This window comes from Siphateles boraxobius, unplaced genomic scaffold (genome assembly GCF_051911475.1).
Source record: "Siphateles boraxobius isolate OS27281-9 unplaced genomic scaffold, OSU_SipBor_1 39, whole genome shotgun sequence".
Taxonomy (NCBI): domain Eukaryota; kingdom Metazoa; phylum Chordata; class Actinopteri; order Cypriniformes; family Leuciscidae; genus Siphateles; species Siphateles boraxobius.
Window position 1 is genome coordinate 217,501 of NW_027509019.1, and position 13,380 is coordinate 230,880.

The following is a 13,380-nucleotide window of genomic DNA, read 5'->3' on the forward strand; positions in this document are numbered from 1 at the left end:
GCCACAGTCAGATGAAGCACAGGCTCCGATCACAGCGGCTGAGTGTGTGTGTGTGTGTGTGTGTTTTGTACCTGTATGGAGCCACAGTCAGATGAAGCACAGGCTCCGATCACAGCGGCTGAGTGTGTGTGTGTGTGTGTGTGTGTGTTGAACCTGTATGGAGCCACAGTCAGATGAAGCACAGGCTCCGATCACAGCGGCTGAGTGTGTGTGTGTGTGTGTGTGTGTGTTTTGTACCTGTATGGAGCCACAGTCAGATGAAGCACAGGCTCCGATCACAGCAGCTCCCAACAGAACGGCCTCTGGTTCGGCCGACAGGACCACCGGCAGCCAGTAGCACCTCAATGCAGTACATGAGATCCACGGGGAGGAGTCGGATCAAGATCCAAGGGGTGGAGATGGGTAGGATTAGGGTTGGGTTTAGGGATTAGGGTTGGGTTTAGGGATCAGGGGGCGGAGTTGGCTAGGTTTAGGTGTATGTAAGGTGGGAGGAGTGGATCCGACTCCTCCCCGTGGATTTCATGTTCCGCAGTGAGAACCATCTCCCGGCAGCCCTGAAACACACACACACATCCCTCAGAGCACTGACCCGTGGTGTTGGTCATGTCATGTCAGATACCTGAGTGTAGAGACCTGCACTTCTGCGAGACTACCCCGGGACCCAGCGCAACCGAGTGCGGCGCGGGACAATATTTGATGGGTGAATGCGGGTGCGGGCGGCAAGATATTATTGTGTGCGGGTTGCGGGAAAATAATTTTTTTTGTGGGAAATATAGAACAAAATAAAATAACTAGAAACACATAAACCGTTATTTATCTAATGCACAAGCAACAAGGATAACTAAAATAAAAACGATTTACAGGCACATGGTCGGAAGCTAACTCTCGCGTGGTTCATAGGCGCAGAACAGCCAAGCCTACCACACAGAGGCAAAATGTCTGCACCGCATGACACACGCCATGTACTTTGCATTCCAGCTTCCAGCGCACCATCGGAGAGGGCTTTCAGTATTTGCGGTCGCATACTGGAGCAGAGACGGATTAATCTGAACTCCTCATCAGTGAACGACATGCTATTCCTGCATGGGCACATTAAGTAGTCATACAGTTTTTTTTAAATTGTTTTAGTTAATTCAGTTTTTTTTTTATTTAGCTAAATATTTAAAATTGGTATATTTTGTTATAGAGGAATAAGGATAGTTTTTGTTTAATGTTTGAAGGAATTGCTAAAAGCAAAGGTGGCATTCTTAAGCAGTATTAGGCCCTATATATAGGCTACTTTTGAACATGAAAGAAATCCAGGTTTATTATTATTATATAATTTATAAGGCTATACTATAATCATTATTGTATATTTTTATTTATGTACATTTCTTACTTTTTTTACTGTATTTATTTGTTCTAAGTTCCTTGTTCATGTTCATCCATTGAATTAAGCGCAAATAAAACAAAACATTTGTTTATTTTCCGTTTCTTTTTTTTTCTTTTTTATATTCAACAGGGGAGCAAGTGAAAAAATCACAGAGTAGCAGGCAGAATATGCAATGTATTTAAAAAAAAAAGTACTTATACGTTTACCCGCGGGATTTTGCGGGCGGGAGCGGGACGAAACTTGATTGTTGCGGGCGGCAGCGGGAGAAAACAACATATATTTTTATAGGAAACGGGATAAAATCCGTCCCGCGCAGGTCTCTACCATGTCAGATATATGAGCGTGTGTGTGTGAGTGAGCATTGACCCGTGGTGTTGGCGTGTGTCTGTACGAACAGCGCGTTCTTGCTCAGCCCCCCGCACAGGAAGAGGGTTGTGATGTCATATAAAATAATTAAAATAAGAAATTATATTAAACGTAAAGAAAATCTTTCTTTCTAGAACGTAAAGAAAAAAGTACTTTATAGGGCTATTAACATTATTTTCATGACATTAAGCAAATGTCCCTGTTAAATCCACATTTCTGTCCTCTGAAATAAAGGAAAAAAGCCCAAAAATATAATAAAAAAAAAAGATTGTCATTACTATAAATGTTAATTTGGAGTTCATTCTCAATATTCTCATTCTAGCAGCACCAACAACCCTAGCAACCACCCACAACATCCGAACAACTGCCTGGTGCCAAATTTTGCCGCAGTAAGCACCACTCACATATTCTGCAGAAAATGTACGTCCAGTTATCAGTTTTATTAATAAATAATACAAAAATAAATTAAATTAAAGGCAGTACAATGAAAACTGGAACATAATGAATAAATAGTAAAATGTAAATATAAATTTAAATCTTATGTTTTTATATTATATTATATTATATTTTTTCATCAGCACTGTAACAAGCACAGCGTTCCTCACCGATCCCCGTGACGTCTGGTCGGCCAGAGGAGAGCGGTTGCCGTGGAAATCAGGCCAGATGTGCAGGCCGGCCGTCAGCTGCTCCAGCTGTGCTGCGTCTCCAGACATGTGCTCCAGATGGAGGTTCAGGCAGGAGTAAACGTGTTTCCCACTGCAGAGAAAAGCTCAGCGATCAGACTGAGTGAGAACAGAAACGCATCAGAGCGACTGATGCTCACCTCTTCTCCGCCTGCTCTTTCAGCTGCCTCGAAGCGGCGTGTCCGTTCACCACATGGTCCACCTGAAAGGACATGACATCGCTCTAATTAAGATATTCATATATTTACATGTAAACCATCTGTATATATAGCGTATTATGTGTTTATTGTAACGTTTGTCACAATGTCCTGTAGTACAGTGATGACTGTCTGGAACCAAGCAGCCAAACTACCAACCAACCAATAAACTAAAAAAACAACAGCCAACCAATCAACTACACCAATCAATCAGACCAAACAACCAATTTAAAATATCAACCAAACAACCAACCTAACGACCAACAAAACCAACCAATCAATCAAACTACCAAGGAAACATCAACCAAAAACCAAGAAAATAACCAAACAAACAACCAACCAAGAAACCAACTAATAAACCAAACAACCAAGAAAACCACCAACCAAGTAAAAAAACGACCAATCAACCAACAAACCAATAAAGACAACAACCAATCAACCAACCACCCACCAACCAAGAAAACAACCAACCAACTAATAAACCAAACCAAGAAAATAACCAACCAACTAATCAACCAATCAACTAAACCAACCAATAAAAACAATCCATCAATCAATCAAACCAAGTAGAAAACTAACCAATCATCCAAGAACAATACAACCAATCATCCAAGAACAATACAACCAATCAACCAAACAACCAATTTAAAATATCAACCAAACAACCAACCTAACGACCAACAAAACCAACCAATCAATCAAACTACCAAGGAAACAACCAACCAAAAACCAAGAAAATAACCAAACAAACAACCAACCAACGAAGAAACCAACTAATAAACCAAACAACCAAGAAAAACACCAACCAGGTAAAAAAACGACCAATCAACCAACCAACCAACCATTAAAGACAACAACCAATCAACCAACCACCCACCAACCAAGAAAACAACCAACCAACTAATAAACCAAACCAAGAAAATAACCAACCAACTAATCAACCAATCAACTAAACCAACCAATAAAAACAATCCATCAATCAACCAAACCAAGTAGAAAACTAACCAATCATCCAAGAACAATACAACCAATCAACCAAACAACCAATTTAAAATATCAACCAAACAACCAACCTAACGACCAACAAAACCAACCAATCAATCAAACTACCAAGGAAACAACCAACCAAAAACCAAGAAAATAACCAAACAAACAACCAACCAACGAAGAAACCAACTAATAAACCAAACAACCAAGAAAAACACCAACCAGGTAAAAAAACGACCAATCAACCAACCAACCAACCATTAAAGACAACAACCAATCAACCAACCACCCACCAACCAAGAAAACAACCAACCAACTAATAAACCAAACCAAGAAAATAACCAACCAACTAATCAACCAATCAACTAAACCAACCAATAAAAACAATCCATCAATCAATCAAACCAAGTAGAAAACTAACCAATCATCCAAAAAAAACAACCAATCATCCAAGAACAATACAACCAATCAACCAAAAAAAAACAATCAAATCAATCAACCGATCAATAAACTGACAAAAAAACAACAACCAACCAACCAAATCAACCAACCAACCCAATAAAAACAACAACAACCAAACAACCACTACTTTCAAGAACAAAACAACCAATCAATCAACCAATAAACTAGGAGAAAAAAACCCAACCAACCAATCAAATTAATCAACCAACCCAAGAAAAAACCAACAACCAATCGAATCAATAAACCAACCAATAAACCAAGAAAAAACAACAACCAACCAATCAAATCAATCAACCAACCAACAAACCCAAGAAAAAAACTAACGAATCAATCAACCAAACAAACAATCAACCAAGAAAAAAACCCAACCAACTAATCAAAATCTACCAACCAACCAATAAACCAAGAAAATAACAAAACAACCAACCAATCGAATCAATTAACCAACCAATAAAAAAACAACCAACTACCCAACCAATCAAATCAATTAACTAATCAACCCAAGAAAAAAACAACCAACCAAGTAGAAAAAACAAACAAACCACCAATCATCCAAGAAAAACCAACCAATCAACCAAAAAACCAATCGAATCAATCAACCGATCAATAAACCGAGAAAAAAAACAAAGAACCAACCAAATCAACCAACCAACCCAAGAAAAACAACAAAAACCAAACAACCACTCCTTTCAAGAACAAAACAACCAATTACTCAACCAATAAACCAAGAAAAAAACCCAACCAACCAATCAAATTAATCAACCAACCCAAGAAAAAACCAACAACCAATCGAATCAATAAACCAACCAATAAACCAAGAAAAAACAACAACCAACCAATCAAATCAATCAACCAACCAACAAACCCAAGAAAAAAACTAACGAATCAATCAACCAAACAAACAATCAACCAAGAAAAAGACCCAACCAACTAATCAAAATCTACCAACCAACCAAGAAACCAAGAAAATAACAAAACAACCAACCAATCGAATCAATTAACCAACCAATAAAAAACAACAACCAACTACCCAACCAATCAAATCAATTAACTAATCAACCCAAGAAAAAAACAACCAACCAAGTAGAAAAAACAAACAAACCACCAATCATCCAAGAAAAACCAACCAATAAAACAAACAACCAACCAATCAAATCAATCATAAATCAATCAAGAAAAAACCCCAACCAAGTTACCAATCAAATCGATCAACCAACCAACCAATCAATCAATTAATCAACCAAGACATCATGGCTCTGTTTCAAACCCAAATAAACTGTCTTTCTGTCAACATTCTCAAGCAGCGTCTTAACACAAAGCACAACCTCATAAATGACTGAAGCTCTGAGCATCAAACAAACACAGATCGCACAGGAGACTCGACTCACAAAGGAGTCGAACAAGGATAAAAACACAGTGAACGCACAACTATTCATAGTTTTCACTGGAGTTGGCTATCGTTTCTTTTTTTTTTCGGTGCCAAATCAATACTTTTAAAACGGTACCGCTGCCTAAACGGTGCCTGAACCGATACTTTAAAAAAAGAGCCTCAAAACGATGGTGAATGACATTAAAGAACGGCTTTTTTATTGAAAAATAAATAAATAAAATAATCTTAAAAATTAACAATATATAGATTTTTTAAAGTATACTGAAATATGTAAAGTGTACTAAATACAAAACACAACAAATTTTCATAATAAATTCACAATAAAACCCAAGCCACCTAACCCAACTACAATAATTTAACACTAAATAGCAGTTACATTTCTAATTAACAGCAAAGTAGTGTGTATTCTTGGTGTGCCACAAACTAGCTTCTCTTTTGCAGAAATATTAACACATTTCTTGTCTTCTCTGGCCAAATATGACACCTCTCCTGACTCCTGACTAATTTATTAGATGTATGTAGGTCTGTTATTGTAGGGACATCAACTTTACATTTTCACACTAAACATGTTGCGGAACAAAACGTGATAGTGATCGGTTGCGTGACGGGCGAGTCAGTCCTTGGCTGATATTTTTTATTCTTAAATACGTGTAAGTGAATGTGTTTTGTCTTAAGAAACCTTTATAATGGTCATGATTCATGTTAGTTGATCTAACGCATAATGTACGCCATGTTAGTACGCACCGCAGTTCAGAGAATTGCATCTGTCAGATTTAGGCCTATAGCGCGTCAATTCATCCACTTCTCCCAAAATACATGAAAGTGGCCAGTGAAGTGTGAGAAGAATAGAGTAAATTTTATAATTACCTACACAATATGCATCTAAACACGTCTTCAATTTATAATTGAAAGGATTGTTATTGCTGCTTCCATGGACATCGTTGTGTATTTTACAAACAATAAATGTATTGTTTGCTAGTAGGTAGTCTACTTATGTGTCTAATCACACCGGCGTGAACGATCGTACGTGTTAAAGGGTTAACTAGCGATCACGTGCGGTGATGATGCTTCTTACGTCCGTTTCGGAGAACCAGAGGGAAGTATTTCAACCGACAGCTGAGGCATAAGTGTCACCGAAATCTGCGTTTTGATTCGGTCCGAGTACATGTCGGTAACTTATGGCTCGTTTCCGAGCGGTGCGGTACGGTACAGTACAGTATGGTACGCAATTATTTCCGTTTCCACTGTCAAAAGCCATACCACTTTTTCAGTACCCTTCCGTTGGGGTACTTAGCACAGTGGTACGGTACCTAAAGGGTGGAGCTAGACTCACTGCAGAATGCTGATTGGTTGACAGAGAATAGTCACTTGCACGTGCTAGAAGGGGAATGACAACATAAGAAGCACCATTTTTTAATATACAGTTGAAATATATTACTGTCATTGTGTCTCAAAATGTCGTTTTAAGAGTTTTTCAGGTGAGAATGTAGTTGTTTAAAGCTCAAATCTGTGGTTTATTTATAAAGATTTATGAAAATTTGATCTAGGTTGTGAGATCCATTCCAGGCGATCACAGGGCGTTCGGCGCTCATGTACCCCGCCTGGAACAGCCTTTCCTCGGCTAGTCGTTCTGACGTTTGCCGCTGACGTCTCTGTAGTGGTTAAATATGAGATATAATTCGTCTTGTGTAGACCTAACGGGCGATCTTTGGTCTCGTGAATCTATCATTTGTTCCCTGGCCAATGGTTGAGGGCTAAGTGAAGTTTCAAAACTTTATATATTTAGGCTATTTAACTTTACTGTTGTAACATTAGACTAGAGCGCTGACTTTTGACTGAATTGTTTGCTTTATTTCTTATTGTATAGCTTCTTGTACCTTTTACTTATACTTTTATAATGGCTATTATTGATAAAACTGAAGTTTAACAAAAAGAGACAGGGTTGAGTTTTGTCATTTTTAATTTTATTACAGTGAAGATGAGCACTGTAATGTTGTTTACTGCAACATTTGTTGTTTAGTACAAATGCACATATTGCCTGGACCATATTAATAATTGTAATATTTTTAAAATTTAAATGAAATTTTGTTATGAATAGGCTAACGTTATGCATGCAGTGAATATAACCAATACGCATTGCCTGAACCCCATTTGTGTGGCTATGATGTTTAAGATTTCTTTAACCCTCTGGGGTCGACAAACGCGCCGGCGCGTTTTGCTCGATTTTTTTCACATACAGTAGCAGGAAAATAGACTTAAAATACTCTGTCATTTTTGGTCAAACACACTTAAGAAATATAAAAAAATAAACTGTTGAATGTCTATTTTTTATGTGTCCACTTACAATCGAAATAAAACATTGTGCTTTTGTAAAATAAAGAAAATAAACAGGGTGTGCTTTCTGTCTCTCCATCTCGGTTAACCTTTTTTCTGGAGCACGTCTCTAAACTTAAACAAAACTCAGCGAATACTATTCACCCAAGCATGAGCATTATATCTTTATAATCATTTAAGTTTGTACTTTTAAAATATCTAATTCAAAACTAAAATAAATATTCTCTGTTTATGTAATCTATAAAAAAGAGAGGGGTGTCAGCCGATCTCATTATCGTTCTCTCAGCTCATTAGTCTGCTAATGTGACACGCCCACGGAGAGCGCGCGGTATTCAAACGCAAATGATCTGAAGCGACACATGCAAACGTGTCAACGTCCCTCATAAACGCGATAACACAACAAATTTAATCATCAGATTAATGTACCTTTTCGTCTTGTGAGGCTGTGACTGTGAGGAGTAATCCTGGGACATTTACCTCAGAACATGTAATGGTTTATTTTCATTTTGAGGAGCGACCGATCTAGCCGAGAATTGTGAGTAGCTACCCTAAGTTTTTTATTCTTGTGCTTTGTTCTAATGTCTGTAAATGCAAAAAGACTTTAAATTTGAATCACGTTTCTGTGAGTGAATGAATTAACGGCACAGATGGGCACTGTTGTTTATGTTTAGCCTACTATGTTAGAGATGAAATATAAAAGATAACTATGGGATCAAATTCCCGCCAAATATATTGCGGCCACGGATCAAAATATAATAAGCGTGAATCAAAAATGGGATCAAATTCCCGCCAAATGTATTGCGGCCACGGATCAAAATATAATAAGCGTGATTCAAAAAATAACAAGCATGAATAAAAACTTTAAACACATTAAAAAATATTTTTCACAAAAAGTTTATTTTAAACTTTACAAGGACTTTTAAGCAGTAAAGCTATCTGAACTCTGGACATATACAAATAATTAAATTCCTCCTTTTTGAGGTAGCCTACATTTTAATGCGCACACTGGTAATTGGTGTTAAACAATGGCTCATGATTATCCTAAAGCAGCTCTAAAACATCATGCAGTTTTGAAACACTACATTTCTTTGCTAAAATTAAGTTAAAAACGACCATTTTGCCCGTCTGAAGAATTTAGGACTTTGACCTTTCAATGCTACACACAGCCTTTATATTATTTAGTTCCATTACAGACAAGGCATACAGTGCAAAAAGTACAAGACGAATACAAAGGCATTTGTGGTACAGTTCAGAGTATGTAAAACAAAGAACAACAACAACTAAAATTTAAAATAAACCTGTAGCCTTTGTAAAAGGAAAAAAAACGCACAGCCTACCTGGTGATCCGTTACAGTTAAATACGGCATCCTGAAATATTTTCTTAATTGTTGTTGTTAAGCGATCATATAGCCTAGGTAGCATGGTAAATTAATTCTAGACTAGATAGATGTACCATTTGACTAAAGATTAATGAAAATGATAGTGTACAGAGGAGATTACAGAAACCAGGTGGATTTGATATGCAGTGATTTATTATAATTATTGTGTTCATTTGCATAGCTACATAATTGCATATTACTTTAGGATTAATGTTTTAAATATAGCTTAAATTTTTAATACAGCAACATGAAAATTATTGAAAAGATCAGGGATAGGTAACGTTTCTGGAGTGCCACTGTCCTGCAGAATTTAGCATCAACTCCGATAAAAACCTAGCTAGCAGTATTAATAATCCTAAAGATGATGATTAGCTGGTTCAGGCGTGTTTGATTAGGGTTGGAGGAGCTAAACTCTGCATCCAGGAGGACCGACATTGCCCTTCCATGTCATAGATTAAATATGAAAGTAAAGCGGCCAGTAGGTGGTGGCAAGTTACTGTCTTTATAAGTGAGTCATTCATTCAAACTTCTCGTTCAAATCAGGAATTCTTTAATGAAACACTGTTGTGTGGCTCGCAGGTGATCGACGCTCACAGTGCAAGGTCCAGAAGTAAGGCCAGGGCTTTAAAGATGAACTGAACTGAAATTTGAAAAAATGTGATATAACAGATGTATTTTATTTATTCTCATTGGTACAATTATTTAAATGGCAGAATTTGTTGAAAGGGATAAAATGGTACTTTGAAAATGTTGTTGTTGTTACACGGGCGCGCCATGTTGGATTTCAACATTCGACTACGTCACTGGAATCGTAGGATACTCCGTTGCCGACCAATACTAGCAGAGCTAGCTTCTCTCTACCCCATGCCTTGTCAACAAAATTATTCTAGTCGTGATTTCTAGTGTTTAATCTTAGGTACGAGAGACAGATGTGTTGAAAACATCAATGAGTACATGAAGCGTCTGACATCAAATGTTTTATTTAGCTACAAGTCCAACGCATACTAGAATCCTTGATGTTCAGCTGAGGGGAAAAGATGTAACGTTAACGTTAGTTCACTGCACAGGATGGGAACGGAATCTTATTCATCCTTCCCAAATGCCCCCTCGCCCAAAGAGTGAACTGCCGGTACACTGTTAAGCTTAACAGTCTGAGAAAAGGATATAAGTTAGCCTAGCCCAGTCGCCAATTCGTAAAATACACTGTTACATACCAGCTACTTATGGGGCGCTCCAGCGTCTCAGCTCGGACATCCCTTAGAGATAGCTTAGCCTCCTCCAACATGTCTCTCTCACCGCACAGCATCCGAAATGAACGGTGCATGGTGATGCATTTTCGCCGATCAATAAATGTTCCAGGTTGACCTCTGTGGCGAGGGGGGCGTGGTTTTGCGAAGTCTGTAGCGAGAGACGAGTCAGCGAGCTGTGCGGTGAGTAAGTAGGTCAAGTGCAGATGATGAACACCTGCGTCTGATTGCAGTGATTGGCGTGGAGACCGCATATAAGCTGCCGGGAATGAGAGAGCGAGGAGAGAGAGCTGGGACTCGCACGCGACCCGCAGTACACACTGGCAAACGGACTGAGTGGAAAGAGTGTATATATATTGCTGTAGTGTTTCACTACGGTGAAGGCGCACGAGCGCACCTTTTGTTTTCTTTATTTTTTATTTCTAAATAAAGTGCGAGTCCCAATTCAGCCGACCCTGTATTCTTCTTCCTTAACCCACGCTGAATTTTACTACACTGGTGCCGAAACCCGGGAAGAAGAAGACTGCCGCCGCCATGCAGCCCCCGCCAGGAACGCCATTTGCGGACCTCATCCAAACGCTCGCGGGTCTTCACAGGGAACAACACCACGCCCTGCTGGCCGTAAAGGAGGAGCAAGACCACCGGTTCCAGATGCTTCTCCAAGGCCAGCAAGAAGACCGCGAGCTGTTCCGGAGCTGGCTCGACCGGGAGATTCGGGCCGTCCCCGATCCAGCTACGGCCTCGGCCCCGCCCCTGCCTCTCAATAAGATGGGACCCCAGGATGATCCGGAGGCATTCCTGGTACTTTTTGAGAGGTCGGCCGAGGCCCGGGGATGGCCCCGAGCGGACTGGCCCATGCGACTCATCCCACTGCTATCGGGAGAGTCGCAGATAGCCGCCCACCAACTGCCAGTCCAGAATCTCCTGGTCTATGAAGACCTGAGGCGCGCCATTCTTCAGCGGGTCGGCCGGACCCCAGAACAACATCGCCAGCGGTTCAGATCCCTGAGCCTGGAAGAGTCCGGCCGACCCTTCGTCATGGCGCAACAGCTCCGGGACTCCTGCCACAGATGGCTGATGGCCGACGGACGCGACGTCGAGGACGTTATCAACAAGGTGGTACTGGAACAATTCATCTCCAAACTGCCCAAGAAGACCGCACAGTGGGTCCAGTGCCACCGCCCGACGTCGCTGGACCAGGCCATCCACCTGGCGGAGGATCACATGGTGGCGTGCCCAGGGGTCGGCGAACCCCTTCCATCTGCCTCTCTCTCTCCCTCTCTCTCTCTCTCGTCCCCTTCTCTCCCCAAACCTGTTCCCCTTCCCAGGTCTCGTGGGGGGCTGATGCCCCGGCCGGCGCCGAGGTGGAAAACGGGGGCTCCGGCGGAGCCTGTCCCCGCATTCAGGGCCCCACCCTACGCTCTCCACGCCAATCCCTTGACCCGCTTCCCGCCACTGGGGCGGCGAGGAGGCCTGGGCCGGCCTGTTGGCGCTGCGGGGACCCGGGACACTTTATCGACCGGTGTCCGGTGATGGAGGTGGGGACACTGATCCGGGTTCCCGACGCGCCACAGGCTGCCCCCGATCAAGCTGGCCTGTACCAGATACCAGTGAGTATCAAGGGGGGTACTTATCAGGCTTTGGTGGATTCAGGCTGCAACCAAACCTCCATTCATCAAAGCCTGATTCAACCTGGGGCATTGGATAACAGCCGCATGGTTAAGGTGCGGTGTGTGCACGGGGTGGTGGTAAGTTATCCTATAATGCCTGTGGTAATTCAATTTAGGGGACAAAAGCATAGCGTAGAGGTAGCAGTTAACCCGCACCTCCGGGATCCGCTAATTCTGGGAACGAATTGGCCTGCTTTTAGTAAAATATTGGGGTCTTTATGTACGGATGCCTCTTGGGAAAAGAAAAGCAAGGGAAAGACAGCGGTTGTTCAGGTGGGAGATGCTGAGCCGGGACCTCTGGTGCCTGCTGCAGGGGAACGGAGTACTCTGGAGAGAACTATCCTCACAGAGCGCGATGATTTTCCCCTGGAGCAGTCCCAGGACGAGACGTTAAAACATTCCTTTAATCAGGTCCGTTCTATCGACGGCCAGGTACTCCACCTAGACCAACCGCTCTCTTATCCCTATTTTGCTATTTTAAAAGATAAGTTGTATCGGGTGACCCAGGACACCCAGTCAAAAGAGGATACAACGCAGTTGTTAGTTCCTAAAAGCCGCCGGGAAATGCTTTTTCAGGCGGCTCACTGTAATCCAATGGCTGGGCATTTAGGTCAAACGGCGACACTAAACCGTCTCATGGCCCGGTTCTTCTGGACGGGCATTCACGAGAATGTGCGCAAGTGGTGCGCGTCTTGCAGTGAATGTCAGTTGGTGAATCCACCGGCCAATCCAAAAGCACCATTGTGCCCCCTTCCGCTAATGCAGGTCCCCTTCGAACGAATTGGTATGGACCTCATCGGGCCATTGGAACGGTCAGCACGTGGACACCGCTTTGCGTTAGTCCTGGTGGATTACGCAACGCGGTATCCTGAAGCAGTCCCGCTCCGTAACATTTCTGCCAAAAGTGTTGCGAGCGCGCTCTTTTCATTATCTCCCGGGTGGGAATCCTCAAGGAGATTCTCACTGATCAGGGCACGGCGTTTATGTCACGAACTATTCGCAAACTTTATGAATTATTGGGCATTAAATCGATTCGCACTAGCGTCTACCACCCACAGACAGACGGATTAGTGGAACGGTTTAATCGCACTTTGAAGTCCATGATTCGAAAGTTCGTTCACGAAGACGCCAAAAATTGGGATGAGTGGCTAGAACCCCTCTTGTTCGTTGTACGCGAGGTTCCCCAAGCCTCCACGGTGTTTTCCCCCTTCGAGCTTCTCTATGGGCGTCAGCCCCGCGGGGTGTTGGACGTTCTTAGAGAGTAAGAACGAAATTCAGTATGTCTTGGACCTG

At 41.7% G+C, this 13,380-nt stretch overlaps 1 protein-coding gene across 1 annotated transcript in view; it reads right to left on the reverse strand.

Moving 5' to 3' along the window:
• Nucleotides 1–13,380, reverse strand: part of LOC143703896 (FGGY carbohydrate kinase domain-containing protein-like) — a 62,030-nt gene that overhangs the window by 15,387 nt on the left and 33,263 nt on the right. Inside the window, exons 10-11 of the mRNA XM_077197375.1 lie at nucleotides 2,562–2,623; nucleotides 2,344–2,494 (exon numbers count right to left, since the gene is read on the reverse strand). Coding sequence (XP_077053490.1) covers nucleotides 2,344–2,494; nucleotides 2,562–2,623 — 213 coding nt within the window. The remainder of the gene's footprint in view (nucleotides 1–2,343; nucleotides 2,495–2,561; nucleotides 2,624–13,380) is intronic.